The sequence below is a fragment of the Stegodyphus dumicola genome, chromosome 4 (genome assembly GCF_044657685.1).
Source record: "Stegodyphus dumicola isolate Sdum_Otavi_A_Nest chromosome 4, ASM4465768v1".
NCBI lineage: Eukaryota > Metazoa > Arthropoda > Arachnida > Araneae > Eresidae > Stegodyphus > Stegodyphus dumicola.
This window is the reverse complement of record NC_140771.1, coordinates 83,339,626-83,362,365: the sequence shown is the minus strand read 5'-3', so window position 1 is coordinate 83,362,365 and position 22,740 is coordinate 83,339,626. Positions and strand designations below refer to the sequence as shown.

At 32.7% G+C, this 22,740-nt stretch overlaps 1 protein-coding gene across 2 annotated transcripts in view; it reads left to right on the top strand.

The window, feature by feature from the left end:
• The window catches only part of LOC118196875 (INO80 complex subunit D-like), a 165,096-nt gene that overhangs the window by 46,155 nt on the left and 96,201 nt on the right, over positions 1-22,740 (top strand). For both annotated transcript variants that reach the window (XM_085815138.1, XM_085815137.1), the window contains exon 4: positions 875-1,815. In XM_085815138.1, coding sequence (XP_085671264.1) covers positions 875-1,815 — 941 coding nt within the window. The remainder of the gene's footprint in view (positions 1-874; positions 1,816-22,740) is intronic.

Sequence of the window (22,740 nt, the reverse complement as noted above, 5' to 3'; positions counted from 1 at the left end):
AACGTTCGAGGAACACGTCTCCAGCCGGAACATTTTGGGAAAAGTTTTAAAATGTTTCTCGTAGCCGGGACACGTTCCTCCTAGCTAGACGAAACATTTCTCGGAAGCCTGCCGCTTAAAGCCGTGCTACTAGAATCTCGTTTCTCGGAATTGTCCCGGGTAAGCGCGCGCGTCTATAGATGTGATAACGGCATTAGATTCACTCCTGCAAATGCAGTTTTATTATTATTAAGCATCGCTTTCTTCTCATGTATGATACTTAAAATTCAAGAGCAAAATCATAAAATATTTAAAAACAGCTTATGTTTAGTGTTCCTGATAGAATGTTGGGGGTTGCATACTTTATTTTTTAATGTTCCCTATATTTTCGTTTCTTTGAAAACTGGTCATTCAAGCAGCCAGTTATCGTAAAAAGAAAAGAAAAGTATATAATGATTTTAATGAGTCTAGGCAATGTCATTTCATAAACAATATTTAATATATCTAATTAGACATCTTATGATTTAAAGCATTTTTATTTAAATCAATGAAATTAAAAAGTAGGAAAAGTATTTTTAAGAACTGCTTTTTAATCATTTCATTTGCTACTCAGAAACATACAAGATAAAATTTGTAAGTTAAATATTTTATGTTACACTGAATGGCAACATACTGGTGCAGGGAGTTAATAAGTATTTTATTGGAGATCCAGATATGTGTATTAAAATTGATATCGTACGTTTTGCCTGATATCAAAAGTCTAGTGGGTGTCATAGTGTATAAACTTGAATATGTGAACCGAATTCTGAAGTACTTATTTACTATTTATTTATTATACTATTATTTATTTATATCTTTTTTCTTTTTCTTTTATTTTATTTACTTATTATTCTAGGTTTTGTAACAGCCACATGCAGGTGGCTGGTATATTGCCAAAGAAGGAACGTAAGCTTAAGAAAGAAAAGGAAAAAGATGTGTTATTACCAGGTGAAGGGAAGTTGAAGTTCTCAGATCGTTTAAAGGCTTTATTAACTAAAGAAAATAGTGTGTCATGTAATGAAGATACTTTTAATTCTGATGACCCTTATGCTTTTCCTGATCCTGCATCAGAAAATGAGAATGGTTGCATTGGATTTTCAGCTACACCCATTTTAAGAAATGCTTGGAATTGCTCCCAGAAAAGTTCTCCAGATGTGTCTTCTCTGGATTCTCCTTCTAGGTGTGAACAGACTCCTAAAAATTTTGCTTCCATGGACAGCAAACTTAAAAGTAATGCACCTAAACTGTCTAAAACTATGAACAGACTTCATGCAAAAATTGCACAGAATAAGCTTTTAGATAAACAAAAGAAAACTCAAGATGCTAGTCAGAGTACTATTGCATTAATCAATGCACAGTTGCATGCTATAAAAACTGATCCTCTTTCACCAATGGAAGTTACTACAATGAATTCTGAATCTAATGAAGCTAAAGTTATTCCCAATCTAATAAAAAATAATGTAATTATTAAAATGGAAAGTAGTGAAGATCAAACAAGGTCAGAAGATTCAATTGTATCAAATTGTGTATCATCTCCTAATCCACCTTCACTCTTACAGGCTGATTCCCATTTATCATCTGGAGTGAATTCATGTTCATCCTCTGAAAAGTTTTTTTGTGATCGTGAAAAGTCTCCACCACCTAATGATGTTGATTTTAAAGACAGAACTCAGTTAGATAGTATTAAGCCAAAAAAACCTAATCTAGTAGAAAATAGTAAAGTACCTCTTGTATTAAGAAAAATGCATAGGATATTGAAAAACAGGAAAAAGAAAAATAAGTACATATTTCCACCCGGTAAGTGTATACATTTAGTTTTTAATGTTTATGAATGTCTTTGTCAATTTTTTAGGCATGAGAAATTGTTTACTGGGATTTATTTAAAAATACTTATTTAGTTTCACATTTTAGGAATTAATTTCTTTCATTTTAGTAAGTAATTGTCAATCAGTATTGTATTTCTATTTTAATAAGAAAAGATAGTATAGAGTCTGTTGTGTATTCTTTTTCCCTCTGTTGAATAAATCAAAAGGGAAATTGTAAATTTTAATCTCTTTTAATTGCATAATTTTTTGTTTATAATTTGTAAAAATCTGAATGATCATATGAAAAGGAATGCTTAAACATTAATCAGAGCTCTAAGTGATATGTTAATAAATTGAAGGGGACACCTAAAATAGCATAATTAAAACTGGCAGATGTCTTTGTTCAGTTTAATCTAAGAATGACTATTGTGACTAAATTGCTGACTGATCTGACCTTGAAAAGAACTCGCATATATTAATAATCTACATCTGCGTTCTTTTTAAACTACTTATTCAAAGTTACAGCTGCCATAACATGAAAAGCCATTAAATACATTAAGTAATACATACATTATGCAAAAAAATACACGATAAAAAAACTTGAGCTTGAATAAAATAATTCACAAAGTCAACACGATAATACTAAGTAAATAAGTAGTACACAAGAAATTCATCCAAATAGTTAAGCACAATTATTTACATAAATTTACACTATTAATGCTGTAAAAACCACTATTTAATATAGTTTTCAAACATGATATTTTGGAATTAGTTACCAAAAATGATGAGTGTATGGACTCTCAAGTATACATCTCATAACATATTTATATACTCTTATAATTATGCACAAATTGTAATATATTACACAAATTTATCTATTAAACTACATTAATACATAATCCTCATTTGATAATGAGCAAATGAACATAACACTAGATCAGGGAATCCCAACCCTTTTCTTGCATTGACTCCTTTTAAAAGAATGGTTATGTTCATCCATCCCCTTTATATTTTTCTCTATAATATAGGACATACAGAATAATCATAATATAAATAATTGCACATAACTAACTTAAAGATAAAAATTAGACTAAGAATATAAACAAAAATTTTAGAAGGGAAAAATAAAACTGCACTTATTAGATTTGTTTTATTATTATTGTTGATATTTTAAATTTTTTACAAATATAAACATACTTTCAGAAACAAAATCACATATTCCAAATGCGCATAGCTCAATTTTAATGGGCCCACCAGCGGCCGAGCGGTAAAGTCGCTGAACACTGGTAGTTCGGTCAGAGGTTCGAATCCCGCGAACGGGCTGGCTGCATGGGCGTTTTCGTGGTTTTCCCCAGTGTAACGTGTATACGAGCCAGTTTCCCTTAGAAAGTCCTCCACGAAAGGCATCCCTCCCCTTTGGCAGATAGCCCTCGTGTGCTTTGCCATAATTAAATACACCAACAATTTTAATGAATGTGATGATTGTGCTTGATGTAATGATGCATTTTTTTTTAGTGTTTGGCATAAAATTGCTTAGCTTGATTTTTTTTTAAATGCCCTATCCAAAAATACTCAACCTGTTCCTCATTTTCCGTAGTAAGTTTTTGACTTTACTAAAGCTTGCTTTCACTAGGTAAGAAAAAGGAAAAAGTCAATAAAGCTGTTTCAGTAGTAACTTTTATTATGAGATATTTCTATTCTTAAATTCCAAAACTTAGTGTACTTGTGTGTTTTTATAACTAGTGGGGTCTTGATTATGCTGATCAGTTGGCAGTGCATATTTGGCTATCACCCCCTTTCTCATCTCTGATCTCTTTTGAAATTTCATCAACTGTCTAGGGATTAGATCTGCTCTGGAAATGATTCAAAGAACCAATTCACTTTACTTAGTGAATTTATTCAGATTTCAGCAAAAGGAAGTTGCACTTCTTTTGTAGTTCTAGAAGTGCTGTTGTTAAAAGCATGCCAGGAAAGTTTGATTTCTGTTTTAGGGAAAAAAAGAATGTTTATCCTCCCATGTTAACAGTGAATTTAATATTTAATCATTTCCCAACTTTTTGAAAAAAAAATTATTTTAGAACTAGCAGCTTCGCTGCCAGCCTTTGTCTGACATTTAAATGTACTGGAAAAATGGGTGAAGGGATAACCAAACGTTAAATTTAAAAACTGCGTAGAATTTTACTCTGCAGAACAAATTCATAAAAAAAAAAAAAAAAATTATTACGTATTAACAAAATTACAATGAAATAAGCAGTATCCTTACTACAAATATTAATTATCCTAATAAATAAATTAACCAACTTCTCTTTGCAAAATCTTAAGAACTCAAATGGTATAAAGGAGGTTAAGAAAATCACTCAAAACGATGTTTCCTAAAAAAATCACTCAAAACTTTTCAATATCTTAAAAACAGTGAAACGAGCAATAAATAACATAAAAGAATACAAAAAACAAAGAATTCTGAAAAGCAAAGTATAATTAATGATATTTTATGTCTTCAAGAGAAAAAATTACAATGAAATAAGCTATATCCCTTAATACAAATATTAATTATCCTAATAAAAAAATTAACCAAATTTCTGTTGAAGAAAAAAACATCATGCAAAACTTTTCAGTATCTTACAAACAGTGAAATAAGCAAAAAATAACGTGAAAGCAACTTAAAAAACATAAAATTCCACGTAGAATTCTACTCTACATAACAACTTTATAAAAAAAAAAAAAAAAAAAAAAAAAAATCAAAAACAGTGACATAAGAAATATGATGAAAAATTGTTGCCAAAGCCATATTTCTAAAAGAATGAAACTATTCAAAATAATGCGATTTCATCAAAAATCTATCAACAACAATAAGACAGAAAATTGTTGCCAAAATCACATTTTTAAAGATGTGAGAAGTGTACTCGGAAGCTTCATTTAAAACTTTTTGTAAAAATACAAAATATTATAATTTTTCCAAAATTCTTTTTGTAAAAGCAGTCACAAGGATGAAAGTTTACCCGTTGAAAAGGTGTTAAGCTCCTTTTGTTAAATAAATTCGTATTTAATCGATTTATTGAAACACAAAATTTATTTTAAGTTCGTAAAATAGCTAAGTGCCTACGTTTCATGACAATGTGAAAATGGAGTGTGTAGAGTAAAATCTCGTTTTCCTATAGCCCGTTATGTCTCAAAATAACGCAATTTCGTCACAAAACATAAAATAAAAAAAATTCAAATTCGAATTTCGAAAAAATCGCTTTGAGGGTGCACTGGCTCTTGTCTAAATGCACCTATGTACCAAATTTCGTAGCCGTGGGTCTATTAGTTTACGCGCAGCCTGAACGAAAGACACACACAGAGACAGACTCTTTATTTTATTATATGTAGAGATTTCATTGTTAGTTGGTTCCAGAAAAGAGGTTTTAGGGAATTTCAAAACTGCAGGTGAAAGAAATCAGTTCAGAGAGTGAGTATTTACTAAAGTCAATTCTTCCCATAACACTTTTTGTTTGATTCTTTTTGCTCATAACTCAAATTAGTTAACCGATCTTCAACCCTCTGATCATTCAACTCTTCACTTTGTTAAATCACTTTGGCTTCATCCATTGATTCTAGATATTTTTCTTCAGTGTTGTTATTATTGAGCACCAAGTCGTGAAAAGAAAAGTTATTTGAGCGAGCGAGTTATTCTGATACAATCCGATAAAAGAATGGTTTTGTCCATCTCTACTAGGAATCAATATCAACCCCTTTGGAAACCCCTCGCTAGATCCTCTATCACTTTATTGTTTCTTCATATTGCTTTGTTGCTAAGGGGCATGGGAACAAAATGTTTGTTCTTTCTTCAAGCAGAGTAACAGCTTCACGGTCTTCTCTATAACATAATAATTTTTATCCTGCTCCATCTTATCAGGATCCATGTGAATAGATTCCTTGCGATCCTCAGCCTTTATCCAGTTTATTAGCCCCCCCTTTTTTTAACTTGCTTAGTTGAATTAAAGAAGGTATTATAATTACGAAAAGTTTTGGTTATCAGATTTCAGTGGAAATATACATTTTGACTATTCTTGAGTTCAGTTTGATAAATTTTTCTTGACGTTTATATGAACATGCATATTTCATGTAACTCAAAAATTATTAGCTGTAGAACTTTGAAATTTTTTGTATGGGTCTGCTATAACATCTAGATGTGCACCTCTCTTTTTTATTGCAGTTGGCATAAGAAAAGTGTATATATGTGTGTGTGTGATTCTAATTCTATAGCCTACCATTTTTTTCTCTATCTAATTTTTAACTGTTTACTGCACAAGTAAAATTGGTGGAACTCTCGCCACTTTGTTTTTTGAAAGTGAAATAAAAGATGCTATATAGGTATTAATAGATGAAATGATGTTGTGTATGATTTAATGTTTCATTAAATTTGTTTTGTTTCAAGATGAGTTCTAACTTGCCCAAGACAAAAACCCACATATATAAAAAAACAGTGAAATATGCAATTAGGAATGAATGTGATATCATTATTGTCAAAATCCAGTTAATCTTCATTGTTTCACTTTGGAATCGTGGCATTATTTCTTGTATTTCTGCCTTTAATTATTTTCTGGGGTGTATACAAAAGGTTACAGTAATACATAACATAATTAGTATACCTAATTGGATTGTTTATCAACTGTTGAATATAGAATTTATTAATAATACAGGTAACAATAAATTTATAATTAATTATTATTAAATTTTACCAATATTTGCCAGAACATTTTTGTATAGTATTTAAACAGAATGAATGGGTAAAACATTGCAAGGAAATCTCATATAACATGATTACTAGATTCTTAAAGATGTTACATGAATTTGTAGAATATGGAGGGAAAAAAAATAGCATAAAAATCAGGACTAAATTTCAAAAGTTAATAATAACAGTAATAAAAGCTGCAGTTTCCATTACTATTTATTAAAACAAAAATTTTAAATCAGTTTAAAGTGTTGTGTATTAATATTATATAACATTTGTCATTGCTAAATAACCTTAAAACAAGAGCAGTTCTTTTTGGCATTCTGTCTTCATCTTCTGAGCTTTATTTAGCAAAATTTTGAAAGCTGTTCTTTTTGTAAAAAAATCTTTTTTTTTTTTTTTTTTTTTTTTTTCCTTTTTAGCTGAGAGGTCATTGCAAATTCCATTTATTGGGGCTGAGCACTTGTGAAGTTCTGTCATAAATTTGAATTTTTTTCAGTGGAAAAGCCTTCATTTAGGATACAGCCGGCCTTCGACTTTTGCCAACAATTGGTTGCTGAAAGTGTGTGCGAATGGTGAATTGAATTAAATTCGAGGGTTGTAAAAAATAGGGACCAAAAATTGTGTTTTTAAATGTTTATTTATTAGTATGTATACATAATGTAGTTTACAAGGCATGTTTTAAGTGCTTTCGGGTATTTTCATTATAAACTTAATTTGACTACCATCTTTTTTTTTTCTTGTCATGATAAAGACATCTATAACATGCTGTGCCTTTCTCAATCACCCTACATACTTAAGATATACATTCTCGTTTGAGATTACATTCTTCCATGATAGTTAAAAATTTGTCAAGATGCATGAATAATTTTAATTGTGAAAGTCTGGACGTTTTTATCAGTTTCTTCACTTTCATTGCATTTCATTGTTGCTCAGTTAAATATTGATTTGAAAGAGGTACTGAGCGAGATTCAATCAAGTCATTAACATCTCTGTTGACATCCAGGTTTACTTCATTCATTAGGGTAGCTATTTCATTTGTCATAGCTTCCAGTGTTTCTTCAAAATTTATAAAATTACTCATCATTTGTTGTCATAATTTTTTTTTTTTTTTTTTCAGGAACCTTTTGTTGTTAACTCTTTATTTCAGCCCACGAGTCTCCAATACAGTGTTTTTGCATTCTATATATTATAGTTCTTCCAGAAATCTTGTTGTTGATGTTGGGCCATCTTCCCTGTTATCCATTCAGTTGCCTTGATGACCTTAGTCATTATTGTCCTCATATAATATTGTTTAAACACAGCTATTACTGTTTGGTCGTTGAGCTTGTATGAGGAGGTAGTATTGAGATGAAGAAACTTAATATTGATTTCTGGGTGTAAATTTTGCAGAGCTTTTGAGCGTTCTGGAGCATTGTCTAAGATTAATAATGCCTTAAATTGTAAATTATTATTTTTACAATATGTTTGTAATAGTCAGCATGAAATGAAAAGTGAACCACCCATCTGTAAGGATTAACATTAAACCCCAGGCATTAAAAAACCCAGGCATTTTTATTTGATTTCCAAATGATTGGAAGTAGTTCTTTATCCTTTCCTTTTAATGCTCTGGAAATTTCCATTTGGTAAACTAACAATGGCTTTAATTTTAAATCATGAGCTAAGAGTCCACCAAGATGCAATGTCAATCAGTTTTGGGAAGTTTAATGTCAGGGAGCAATAGGTTCTTCTGTCAATAAAAATATATGATTAGCCATTTTGCTTTTCATAATAAACCAATCTCATCTACACTGAATATTTGGCGAGGAGGATATTCTCCATCTGCATTAATTTTATGAGGAAATAAATTCTTTCGCAGCATCTTTATCTGCATCAGCCAATTCTCCACTTAATTTAATATGTAAAGGATATCTTATTTTAATTTGTTGAACCAGCCATTACTTGCTTGAAATACTGTTAGAATCTGCATTTAATCTAGTATTCTAATCTTCATGCAGACTAAGAGCCTTAGCTTGAATAGATTGAAAACTCAGAGGAGCATTATTTTAATATTGATCATTAGTCCATGATGACAAATTTCATTCTTCACTACGGCTTGTCTTTTGGAAACAGTCTTTGAAAACATGTTCTGCAGTTTTGAACATATTATCTAATTTTATTTTTTCAAAACTGAATGTTTCGTAGATCTGTTTACATCCTACAGTGATCCTGTTGTCCTGTTGAAACGAAAGGTTCCATGTTTTCAGAACATTAAGTTATTTCCATTTTTGTCTCCATCATATGAAGTTTATGAGACCTTGATTTTTTTTTTTTTGTTCATATCAACACTGCTGTTTTTTTATTTCTCACTCATGTTAATCAATTTATAAGGACAAAATGTTTAAACATAAATGGATAAATTAGCAAAACACATAGCATATTCATGCATGCCCTAATGCAAGACTGAAACTGTTTTAACCTCTTGCTCGGAACAGTGCAGTAGGGATTACGATTTTGAGAAGTCCCTTATTCTGAAAGTAATATGTGCCTGTGATATATGTTACCCACCCTGACTAGAATAAGTGGGGGGATGGAACAAGTGAGCTGAAAACGGTTGACAAGTGAGCAATTTTTTTCATTATCAACAAAAATCTGTAAAATATATAATTTTTAAAATGTGCGAAAGTTGAGGGCAATGGCTGTTAGCTGTTTTATCCTCTTTTTTTTTAATTTTTATCTTGATTTCTTTTATTTATTATCTTCTTAAAATTTTATCTTCGTATTCTAACAATATACACATTAAAATATAATAGTTGTATTATATTTTAATGTGTATATTGTTGGAATATGAAGAAAATATGCACTTTACACGCCACTGTAATTGCAGTTTATAAATATCCATACAAAAAAAAAAAAAAAAAAAAAAAAAAAAAAAGATGCCTAAATGTATAGAAAAAAGAAACTTAGTCATATTTCAAATCAAAGTGAGGATTTCTTTGTAGAAAGGTTTATGATATAGAAAATATAAATTGAAAAGCAAAAACATGGGATAACAAAGAGGTAAAATTTCAAGATTTCACAAGTAACTAATGAGAAAGTCAGTTATAAAAAGCAAAACTGAAAGAAAACCAAAGCATTGCAAATATGCAAAATTGATGTTATAAATCAGTACTGAATGCAAATACATAAGACAAAAACAAAATAATGAAATCAAATGAAAAATATTACTGTAGAATATACAGCGATAAAAAGCAAAGTGGTGCACAGTTAATTTTCGGAAATTAAATTTTTATAAAATGTTAACTTGAAAACATTACTCATGCTATTTATATGGTAATTTTGTGTATTTAATGTTATCTGTGTGAAAGAATTCATTATTAGTACAGTCAAAAGTCGTTAATCCGGACTCGTTCCGACTTCGGTGATTCCGGATTATCGATTTTTCCGGATTATAGATCATCAGTTTAAATCTGGTAAGATAGCATGCAGAAATTATAAAATTAAAAATATGAAACCGTAATTGTTTACTTTATTAAACATTTCTTTCAATGTAAGTTGTTTAAGTTGCTTCGTTTCATGTGATAATACTTTCTCTTTAATTCTATTAAGCAGACATAATTTCTTGTTTAGTTACAAAGTTCCGCTGTTCAAGTCCTATAATTGCTGACTAATTTGTTACACTATTGCCGACTAATTTAGTAATGGAAATTTTTTCGTTTTCAATAACCTCTGTGTCACTTTCTTCACTATCGGAAGCGAATTATAATGACGAGGAACTTGATTTAAATCATATCAAAGAGGGAGTACATCGAGATGAAATACTACATTTAGTAAAGAATTATAAGCCAAATAAAGTAAAAACATCTGCCCTGAAGATAAGGATAGTGCTGACAGATCAACTTCCAATTTATTGCGCGCCGCGTTGTTTCCCTCCCCCCCGCAGATCAGTGTGAAATTGATAAGCATATTTCGGAATGATTAGATAATCAAAGGATATGCCTTTATCCATTTTTTGCAGCAATTCCACTTTCTGTTTAATGGACTTCGAAACATACTTTCGCTTTGTAGATCCTTTACATATTAGTAAATATATATCGGAAATTCTATTTGACATAATTGGAAGTTCAAGCTTACTTTTATAAAATTGCTCTAACAGTCTGCAAAAAATAATAAGCTGGATCCAATTCGAAGATTAAGGAACAACGCAATCTGCAACATTAACTGAATTAGATAATTTTAGCTTAGCTTATACCATCCGTTATACATTAAACGTGCATGCATAAACGTATTATGCGCATGCGTATTCCGCGCACGCATATTCGCAGCCGTAAAGATCTTCCGCGCACGCGTAAACGCCTATGCGCATGCGTCAACACAACACACAGCGCAGAAAGTTTGTAGCTTTGAGGTCCGGATTATGGGTGTCCAAATGAACGACTTTTGACTGTATTGAATTAAATGTATTCCTTGACATAAATAGTATATGCTAAGTATAGTTTTATTTTGGAATCATGGCTTAAATTCAGGCTAGCTCTAGTACGTCTCTTTTCAAGTGAAATTGTTATTCCAGCCAGAGTTTCAAATAAAATAAACTTCAGCATTTTAATTTCTGAATATTTTATTTAATTTTAAATTGTTTATTAATAATTATTTTCATTTATATATTTTTGTTCATTTTTTTCGATTAACTTCTACAGTGATGAGTGATGATACAGGCACTTTTAGAAAGAGCTCTTTTTAAGGGCTTAAAAAAAAAAAAACCTTTTTGTGTAGTTAAAGTAATAAATTTTTTTAAGTTAACAATTTTTAAATTAAGAGTTCTTTTTATCAGTAACCGCAGGAACGTGATGCTTCTATAAAGTTGTGTTCTATTTACTGTAGTGTAATATATACTTTTTTTCCCACAAAATTAGTATTTCTGCTCTGATTGTTAATTATGATAATTATGATCATAATTAACAATCAGAGCAGATTATAATTAACAATCAGATTATATAATAATTATGATCAATTGTTATTTTTCTTGAAGAAATATTATTGATTATGAGTTGATACACTATAGATTATTTTCTCTGAAAATGTTTGAAACTTATAATTTAACTTAAGAGATCTTGAACATGAATAAAATAATCAATTGTATGACATGTTTTTGAGAATTTTCAATTGCCATAAATAGTAAAACATTAAAAAAAAAAAAAAAAATTATGCCTGCAATTTATTTGTAAACCTAATACAGAAAAAGTGGGACAATTAAATATACAAGAATTACATTTAAAAAGAAGGTTTTGCTGCTAGCATGTCCAAAGAAAATAGAAGGAATTTGTAAACTAGAGGATTTGTAAAAAAATACATTTTTTTAAAACTGTGGGAAATACCTTTATATATATACAAGGTTATTCATAATTCATTGAAGTGTATAAAAATTCATAGTAAACTGTGAAAAAGCAGAAAATTTTAATAATTTTTAAGTATATTTTATAAAAAACACAATATGTTTATTATTTTATATATTTATATACTTATATATATATACATATATGCAATAATCTATTTTGTTCAACTCACATGCCAGCATATCACAGTTATCAGTATGATTGCTACATGGTGATATTTCATTTATTTATGAAATTCAACAAATGCGCTGTCTGCATTAGGTTTTCATGGTTTTTCTTTTACATAACATAAATATGAGTCATTTGACCTTAGAAAAACTTTTATGAATCGTTTCTCTCTTTTATGCGTATAGCCCTTACATTCTTTGGGTAATATATAATGATGTGTCATTCCTGGAGTTAAGGAAATATCTTTTGAATTTTTCATACACATTATCTTTTCACATACGAGGGCTATCCAGAAAGTAGATTACGTTTTGGAATAAAAAAATAAACAAAGTATAGGAAACAAATTTTATTATATACAGATGAAAGCCACACTCAAATACTACTTTTCTACATAGTCACCATACAAATTAAGGCATTTATCGTAGCGATGTACGAGCTTGGAAATTCCTTCGTCGAAAAATTCGGCCGCCTGCGCCTTCAACCACTTCGTTACCTCTTCTTGCCTTCCATCTTGCACAAAACTTGTGGTAACCAAGCTTTTCGCTGATGATTTCGTGCAACAAACTTCGCGAAATTTGTGGAAAACTCAAAGAAAGTTCCGTTATTGTGAAATTTCGATTTTCACGGACTTTAGCATCGACTTTTTCGAGAAGTTCGGCGGTCACTATGCTGGGTCTCCCACTTCGATCTTCGTCGTGAACATTGGTTCGGCCATTTTGAAATCTTATGACCCACTGACGCACTCCACCTTCAGTGATAATGTTGTCCCCATACACTTCACGAAGCTGCCGATAGATTTCTATCGGTTTACAGTTTTTTGCAGTCAGAAACCTTATTACTGAGCGCACCTCGCAGCTCGCGGGATTTTCAATTAACGCAGACATTTCAAACCGTCACAGTATCTGAAGGGAGCACAGCACGAACCTCTCACTAGCACGGCTAGATGCAGACTGAGCTGCGCAACGCTCTGACCCCAAGATGGCCGCGCTAGCCCCGCCCCTAGCGGACACAGACGGAAACGTAATCTACTTCCTGGATGGCCCTCGTATATGTGACTAAGATTCCAAATACTTACCATCGTTTCAGTCAAAATGCAAGAAATTTTGCATTTTCTTGCATTTTGACTTGATTTCTTGCAATTTTCTAAAGCACAAAATGCAGTATTGCTGTCTGCTTTCATTGCAACTTCGTTATTAATTATCTTTTCATTTTAAAAGAACTTGAACAGTGGGTTTCTTTATCAACATGAAAATAAGGACAGCCCATTGTTAAAAACAACAATGGAACAAAAACAAACAAGAAAACAGTTTACATCAACCACATCATCATCATGCACATAGATTTTTAAAATGTTTCATGTTCTATGGAATTGTGAGAAACACTATTCATTTGTAATTTTTTTATCTATTTAACACAGTTTCAGCGATAACAACAACAATAGAAGTCCTATATATCAAAGCTCTCAAAATCTCTGTAATCTAATATGATCACACTTTCCTGCTGGACAAATTCATGGTCCTGTTATTGACTTGCTATCAGACTTTGTCAATAAGAATTAAAATGAAAAATATTAAAAGGATATTTCTAGAAGTCTTGGATTATTAAAGATGTGCCATAGATTTCCTCAAAAAACCTTTTAAAATAATTTGATTTGAACGTTCGCAACTCAAGAGAATGTTTGTTATCTGAGGAGTTTTTATTAAGGTAGTTCGTTTGTGAAGTGATTCGAGGTTCCATTGCATAAATTCTTATCTACTCTATATACTAACTAAATAATATGATGAAAAGCTAAATAAAGTCTGTCAGGACTTGTATGTTTTTTGACTTGCTTCAGAAATATAACGTATAATGAATAAGAACAGAGAGCTTACTAAAGCTATGTTCCAGTATGTGTGGAATAGACGACACAAGCAGGAAGGGTATACTGAACCCTTTATTCTCTATTACTTTACAGATGCCCCCGTACTTCGGGATACAGAGACCAACCACTTGTGGTCTGAACGTAAAAATATAAAACTACTAACTAAAACTGTAACTAAAAGCTAACTTTGAATTAGTATACCAATGCCTAACACTAAGACTGGCCTTTTTAAAAGGGTACGTAAGTAGTATGCAAACTGCTGAAATTATAATACGTTTTAAATATCAAGAGGACTAAACCTGTGGCCTTAAAGACAAGTAGCAACTGATTGAAAACTCGTAAGAATGCAGTGACAAGGCGGCTCACTTCCTCTTTCTCTCTAACTCTTGGCAAAAAGCCACAACTTAAATACTTGGGTGTTAGCAAATACAATTTGCATAAACAAGTTAAAACATTTAATTCTGGCCGGAAGTGGAAAATAAGAAAGATAGTAAAGTTTTAAAATAAAATAAACTTTAGTAAAACTTAGGATCCTTACATACTTCCCGCCAAAGTTAATTACCGTATTTGATGGCATATAAGACACACCCTTATTAAGAAGGCAACACACAAGGAAAAAAAGTTTCAATTGTCCGCAGCGCGGTACCACAATAACTTAAAATATGGTTTCTTTTAGTTCTCACATTTTGTAAAAGCCAAATAAACAATCACTGAATGCAATTACCAAACATATTTTTATTAAGGAATATTAACAAACGGCAAGCTATTTTGAACATGATATGTGAATTTCAATAATGAATAAATGAATGATCGGCAAGCAATCAAACATAATACAAAATAAAGCAGAAGCCACAAAAAACACAGATTCAAGGAAAATGTTGCCTATCATGAAATTAGACTTTAATCACTTTCGAAACCATAAAAATCCTTTTCACTATCATCATCATCGAAAACGAGAATATCGTCATCACTATTGTTTCCGTCCTCGCTAGTATCATCTTCTTCGAATAATGCGTCGTCTTCTGTTCCGTCAAGCATTGCTGATTCCGCACTTTTTAAAGGACTTAACAATTGCTTCAGCCTTTACGTCCTCCCAAGATCTTTTTACCCACTCGCACACTTATGAAATAGAGTTCATTCTACCTGAGGGTGTGAGGGCGTGATGTGGCTCTCCTATCCACTTGTTCCATCGTTCTCGCACTTTTTCCTTAAATGGCTTATTCACCGATACATCTAAAGGCTGCAATTGGCTAGTCAGTCCACCAGGAATGACAGCTATCTGGATTTTTAATTCTCTTGCTTTATTCTTTATGGTTTCAGTTCTATGACCGAAAGTTCAGTGGACCGAAATGCCTTGTTGCTGCTCTGGTTCCATGCACTTTGGCGTAGTTTAACGCTCCTAGTTTATACTGAATTGCATAGCTTAATCTCTTGTTTCCTGTAGTCATATTTTCTAGGGTATTTTTTTAAAACAAATAGTTTTAAGAACCGATACCGACACGTTTATACAGAGTAGCATTGATACCGACACATGTGTCGGCTGAGTCAAAGAAAGTCTATGTAAAGAAGGAAAGGCTCCATAGACGTAATGTGACTGTCCAACCTGTTCGAACTTCGACATCAGCTTCGAGCTTTGGCGCTTTTTGGCGACAGATATTTCACGCAAGTGCAAAATAATTGTGGCCGATGTAGAAAAAGTTATGTGTGTCTAGACCCTTATCCGGGCTAAAAATAGCATTCAGTATTGAAAGTTAACTTGTGTCCTTCACGTATAAGATGCAGGGAACTTTTTTGAGACCAAATTTAGGGAAAAAAGTGCGTCTTATATGCTGTCAAATACGGTAGTTTGAAACTGAGGTCTAAATGACCTTGTTGAAAACTTTTAGCTCTAGATTCTAAGTCTAACGCTAGGCCAATCTTTTACAACAACTTCTCACTGAAACTATCTAACCTAGAAATTAAAAAGTCGTTTTACAATATCATCTCCATGGACAATTATTTTTCATCTGTGCTGCATCTAAAAACAGGAGTTTTTCTTATTTGAATCTGGTTCCTTTCAGAGATCTGGAAGGAAAACTAGTTTAATGACATGTTAAACTTTCAAATGGCAAGTAACATGAACATGTATATTTTTCTTTTAAAACTGTATTCTTATTTCATTCATACCATTATTTATCTCCCCGTACTCTCTGACATGCATTGTAAAGAGAAACACCAAACACGTGCATGTTTATGTACAAGTGTTCAACACTACCGCCTGCAATCAAAACACTAACGTGTTAAAATTCAACAAACAAGATCTCAGAACACACCTTAACTTCATCTCTGAACCCTGAGGTACTATTCTCAAGAAGTGGCTAACTCTGAAGTGTAGCATCAGAGAGCCTAACTATGCTCATTCAATATTTAGCACATATTCACAATGCATAACTCTTTTTTTTTTTTTTTTTTGGGTCATACAACAAGTTAAAACTTTGGCATTTAGACATCATTTTCATTTTTAACATATCGCAGTACTTCTTAACTTTTAAGATAACAGTTCACATTGTACATAAGAACATGTTAACATGCCATTCATTTTACACATTTCAAAGCATACATTAGTAGTAAAATGTTTTGTTAACTTCTATTTCTTCAAAGCAAGTGCTAATTCTTTTACATTTAAATACTACATTTCAAAAGTCCTTCAGACTAAAATTTCTTTTCTTGACAGAATCTTTTAAATAAAATTTTATACAATATTTTTACAATGTTCTTGAGGTACCTTTCTTATAAATTGTACAAAAGCTTTTACAATACTCAAGTATTTACACATTACTATTATACAATAATTTTAGATTACTCACAAGTAGTTCAAAAACATAGTAACAAATAGGTAAACTTAAGCGATAAAGGTAGACCTCAGATGAGGTAAAACTTTTTCTTACAATCTGCCACTTGCAAGAATAAAAATTAACTTTTAAGTTTCAAAGTAACATAAAGTTTTACTTATATTTGCGATATTCAGACATCTGCTTAGCCGCCCAGTCCTGGAAGGTAGCGAAGACTATTGTCTGGTTTATCCTACGTCTTGTGCGGGTTTGCCCTTCAGTTTTTTCCTCAATGCGGTTTCTTTTTTGGCATGCTTGAAAACCTTCTTCTTATCTGCTGACGCTTGATGGGTGCTGTCCTTGGAGGTATCAGGACAATTCTCTCCAGTTGTTGCCTGGATCTGGTTGCTGACTGTTCAAACTTTCGTTGCTTCCTTGAATCTGCAGCTGGCTTTCTGTGATCAATTCGCGGACATTTGCTGTGTAGAATTCTATCCGATGGTTCACTCTCCCATTTTTGAGCAGTATGGTTGTGGCCATTTCCCCTGGCTCTCTTCGCATTACTAGAACTTTTACCTTCTTCGTGTTGGGGGCAGTCCTGTCCTCTCTTTTCTGGTCGGGGGGAATGGCTTCTTTTTCTTGTTACCTTCAGTATTCCAACGGGGGAACTTTGTTTTCTTGTTTACCTTTCTACTCGTAGCTGACTCTTCTGGTTGTCGTTGTGCCACCTCTGGAGATTGTGTTTGCTGTGCCAGGTCCTGCAAATGATCTTTGAAGATTTTTATTTTATTACAATTGAAAAATAGTTTGATTTGATCAATATTTGCCGTGAACGTTTCACCATTCCTTGGCTTTTAACACCACTACAGACTGAGTTACTTTTTCGATCACGTATTGTCCTTCAAATCGTTGACAGATATTCGCAATTTTATCTTCTGGTGCTGAAGAAAGTGAATGCTTAATTTTTAACACTTGTGTGTGTATGTACAAGTGTTCAACGTCCCCTACCTTATAAGTTACTCCCCGTCGTTTCATGTCGTAATATAATTTCTGTTTTCTTTGTGCTATTTCCGTGTTTTTCTTTGCTTCGTTAATTAATTTTTCTATATTGGCTATTTGAAATTCAGTGGCTCTTTTTTGAACATAAAATAATTTATCTAACAGCGTTATAATCTTTCTGCCTAAAAATAACTCAGCAGGAGTTTTGCCTGTCATGTCACGTTTTGCGGTCTTAAGGGCGAAAGCTAATTCATTGACATAGTTATCTCAGATTTAATGAAAATTTTTAACATAACTGTAAATAATTTTAACTATGTTTCTTTTGACTAATTCCGCTATATTTGATTAAGGCCGATATGGGACCATTTTTAAATGATGTATGCCCAGTTTTTGGCATGTCTTCAAAAATGTTACTTACAAACTGAGGACCATTATCTGATATAACTTTTAGGGGCGCCACATATTTTAAAATATATTTATTTAAAATAGAATCAGTAACTAATTTCACAGAAGCTCGTTTTAAGGAAACAAATTTGGTCCATTTACTAAAATGGTCAACCATAACAAGGAGATGGCGACTTTTATTTAACTGACTTTTCGGGAAAGGCCCCAATAAATCAGTGCCAATTATTTCATTTGGAAACTCTGATCTAATGCTATTTAGAAACCCATCCGAACGGAAATTAACATAATTAACTGCTTGACATGTTGGGCAGGACTGGACATAGCCCTTGTTAACTTTTGCAGCTCAGGAAAATAAACTGCTTCGCTTACGCGTTGGATGGTTTTTCGAATACCGCCATGACACGCCAACGGTGAATCATGCAATTCCTGCAGTATATTTAATCTAAGACTAGCTGGGATAACAGGTTGAAATTTGTTGTTATTATTCATAGTTTTTGCATAAAATAATAGACCATCTATTAGTTTGTAATGGGCTGGCCATAATATCTTGGCGTTTCTTAACGCCATAATATCTTGGTGGCTAAAATTTTCAAGATCTTTTAAATAATCATATATACTTTTAAATTCCAGATCCTTACCCAGTTCGGTTATTACGGTTTCCCGGGAATGTATCGTATGTGCTGTTAGCATTACGACCTTCACAGTATTACCTTCTTCATCTATTTTTATTATTGATAGGGCATCTACTACGACATTTTCCTTTCCGGGTGTGTGTTTAATTATCAAATTATATTCCTGTAATTTGAGTGCCCATCTTATTAACCTTGGGGATAAGTTCTTCCCTGAATATAACCTAGTTACCGCACATGATCAGAATACACTGTTACTGGTGCACTTCCAAAATAGACTCGGAACTTCTGCACTGCTAACAGAACTGCAAGTACCTCTCTCTCAGTCACGGAGAAATTCCTTTGAGTTTCATTTCAAATTCGACTAAAAAAAGGCCACGGGCTGCTTATTTTGGGAAAGTACTGCTCCTACAGTATAATTTGAAGTGTCCGCCGAAATTTCTAAATTTTCGTCGTTCTCAGGAAATTTCAAAACAGGGGCTTGTGTTAACGCTTGTTTTAACTTTTCAAAAGCACTATAGGCTTTGGCCGTCTCTAAAAATCTGGCCTGTTTCCTTTTCCATTTTAACAATGGCTCAGCAATAGTTGCAAAATTTTTTTATAAAGGACCTATAATATGAACAAAGTCCTAGAAAAGAAGGCAGCTTCTTCACCATATTTGACGGCGGATAGTTTGAATTACGGTTATTTTTGATTTGTCCGTCTTGATTCCTTTCTGAGAAATTTTATGTCCCAAATATCGCAATTCAGTGGCTACAAATTTACACATTTCAACATTAACTTTTAGACCGGCCTCATTTAATAATGAAAATACCTCTCTCAAATATGTTGATCCAAATTATCACTAGTAATAATGATATCGTCTGAATATATAAATGTGTTCTTTCCTAGAACAGGTCTTGACACAATGTCCATACATCACTGAAATGTTGCCGGTGCCCCTGAAAGGCCAAACGGCATACGCAAGAATGCATAAAGTTATAAAGCACCTTAGTTATAAAAGCAGTCTTAGGCAAATCTTCTGGTTTTATGCCTATTCGGAAATATCCTGATGTTAAATCTAACATAGTAATATATTTTGTAGAAGTTATGTTCCTTAAAATTTCTTCAATAATAGGTAACGCATATACCGGATATTTCGTAATGCGATATACCGGATATTTCGTAATTCAATTTGCGATAGTCAATTGCGAATTGCTACCGTTTTGGGTGTGTAACTGGATAATCGTTATTTTTCTTACATAGAACAACTGGGCTGGCATAACTACTTGAGATGGGCGTTATGATCTTTTTAATTAGCATATCTCGAATGTGCCACTTTATAATTTTTTCATTAGTCTTATCATAATGTATGGCTTGTGGCGAACTGGCAGTGAGTCTCCTGTATCGATTTCATGATGTAACTTGCGTAAATCCGTGAATGTCACTGAATAAAGTAGAAAATTCACTTACCACTTGGCGAATTTTTTCTTGCTCTCCCATAGGTAGGTGGTGGAGATTTAATGTGCTGGGGTTCCGTTTTTACTTCCAGCACATCGGTAATATGCCATTCTATAATTTTTTCCTTATTCTTATCATACCGGTATGGTTTTTGACAAACTGGCATTGCATCTCCGGTGTCAATACTATGGTTAGTAACCTGAGTAAATCCTGGAATATCACTAAATAACGAAGCAAATTCTCTTACCACTTGTCGGATTCTTCCTTGCTCGTCATTAGGGAGGTGGTCAAGTTTTAACATCGACGGTTCAGCGTTTTCTGTACGAACTGGTTGCATGATCAGCTTAAAGGATGCTTGGTTAAAATCAAGCGTTGTTTCGGCCTCTGAAAGAAAATCTTTCCCTAAAATTATCTCTGCTTGCAGATTTCTTATGATAAAGAGCATAAGTTTTACCTAGTCGTCCTTAATATGGACGTAGAGTGGTACTTTACCTATGCATTTACTTTGTTTCCCCTGGGCAGCTAACACTGTCGTATTATAGGAATTATATATTCTATATTACAAAAGTATTTCCTAAAAAAAAAAAAAAAATCTTCTGCCACACAGGAACACTCCGTGCTTGTGTTCAGGAGTGCAGTGCTGGAATATTGTTCACCAATACTTATAATTTCGGAAGAACCAAATTTTTCACAATCACTGTATTGAACTTGAAGGGAGAGGGATTTTCTTGGCCTTCGGACTTCCACACCCTCCTGTCAGCAGAAATCCGTTTCAGTTTAAATTAAAATTTTTTAAACACAGTTCCTTATTTTTCCGCTGGCCTTCAAACTTTTTTTTCTGGCTTATTATTGAACTGTCGACATTCGACAGTTGTTTTTGGATACTCAGGTTTCTTTGATCACTGATTTGACTTGCTTTCGTAGCCGTGATCTTGCCTCTGCTATAGTCTTGGCACACCAAATTGGCTTTGTTGCTCGTGCTGACGTCTTCTTTCAATGTCCACCGTTCTTCTACTTTGAAACTGGATTGCGAGCTCAAATAACTTTTCGAATGTCGTTGGATTCCTTAATTCAATGAAGTCTTGTACTTGGGGAAGTAACCTAGGCAAAATTACTTGGATTATTTCAGGATCCGGCTGGCTTTCATACAAAAGTTTAAAGACGTGTATTTTTCTCAAAATAAAGCTTGAGAGATTTTCAATTCTTTGCTGGTATGTGCTGAAGAGTTCTGCCTCCAATTTGGCACAACTTCTTATGACAAGGAAGGCCTTTACTAACGCAGACTTGAAGTTCTCGTAAGTGTAGGTGGGACTTCCCAGTTGACCCAAGAGATTTTTTCCGATGCACTTGAACCAATTAAGCGCTTGACCCCTCAAAGCGCTGGTAGCTAAGGCCACTTTTTGGAACTCATGGACTGGATACAGCATGAAGTGGTCATCTAATTTTTCCAAAAAGTTATTCACCGGTGAGTTTCCATCAAAGCTCGCTGCTGGTTTCATCAATGCACGCATGGTCTGGATGATTTATCCAAATCCTTCTAGGGTGGCATCTACCATTTCTGGATTCTGAGCCACTGCTGCAGACGCCTCAGATTCTTCTTAAAACTCGGCCATGGTTATTCTTCTTCGGGCGCCACTGTCAGGACTTGTATGTCTTTTGACTTGCTTCAGAAACTTAACATATCCTGAATAAGAACAGAGAGCTTACTAAAGCTATGTTTTAGTTTTGGGATACAGAGACCAACCACTTGTGGTCTGAATGTAAAAATATAAAACTACTAACTAAAACTCTAACTAAAAGCTGGCTTTGAATTAGTATACCAATGCCTAACACTAAGACTGGCCTTTTTAAAAGGGTACGTAGGTAGTACGCAAACTGCTGAAATTACAATATGTTTTAAATATCAAGAGAACTAAACCTCTGCCCTTAAAGACAAGCAGCAACTGATTGAAAACTCGTAAGAATAGCAGTGACGAGGCGGCTCACTTCCTCTCTCACTCTAACTCTTGGCAAAAAGCCACAACTTAAATACTTGGCCATCAGCAAGTACAATTTGCATAAACAAATTAAAGCATTTAATTCTGGCCGGAAGTGGAAAATAAGAAAGATAGTAAAGTTTTAAAATAAAATAAACATTAGTAAAACTTAGCATCCTTACAAGTGAAGAAAATTAAGTCTTTGAAAAATGTATCCAGGAAGAAATTATTTGCAAAAAGATATCTCGTTTGTATAATATAACTAATATTAACCAATATTTCATGTGATGCTGATTTAACATTGAATATAAGCATGTGTGAAGGACAGTGGGAAAAGTTCAAAATAATGTTATTGTTTATACCGACTACATTTACATATTGAGTTTGAATATTGATTTAACAATTATGTATTTATCAATGGAAATTCACATGTCACAGCAGTTTATTTTTATGTAAGCTGATACAGAAGTTTAATAAATTGTTTTCAGCATGAGTAAAATATGAATAGTTTGCTTAGAATCTTAAAGGACTGAAAATATCATT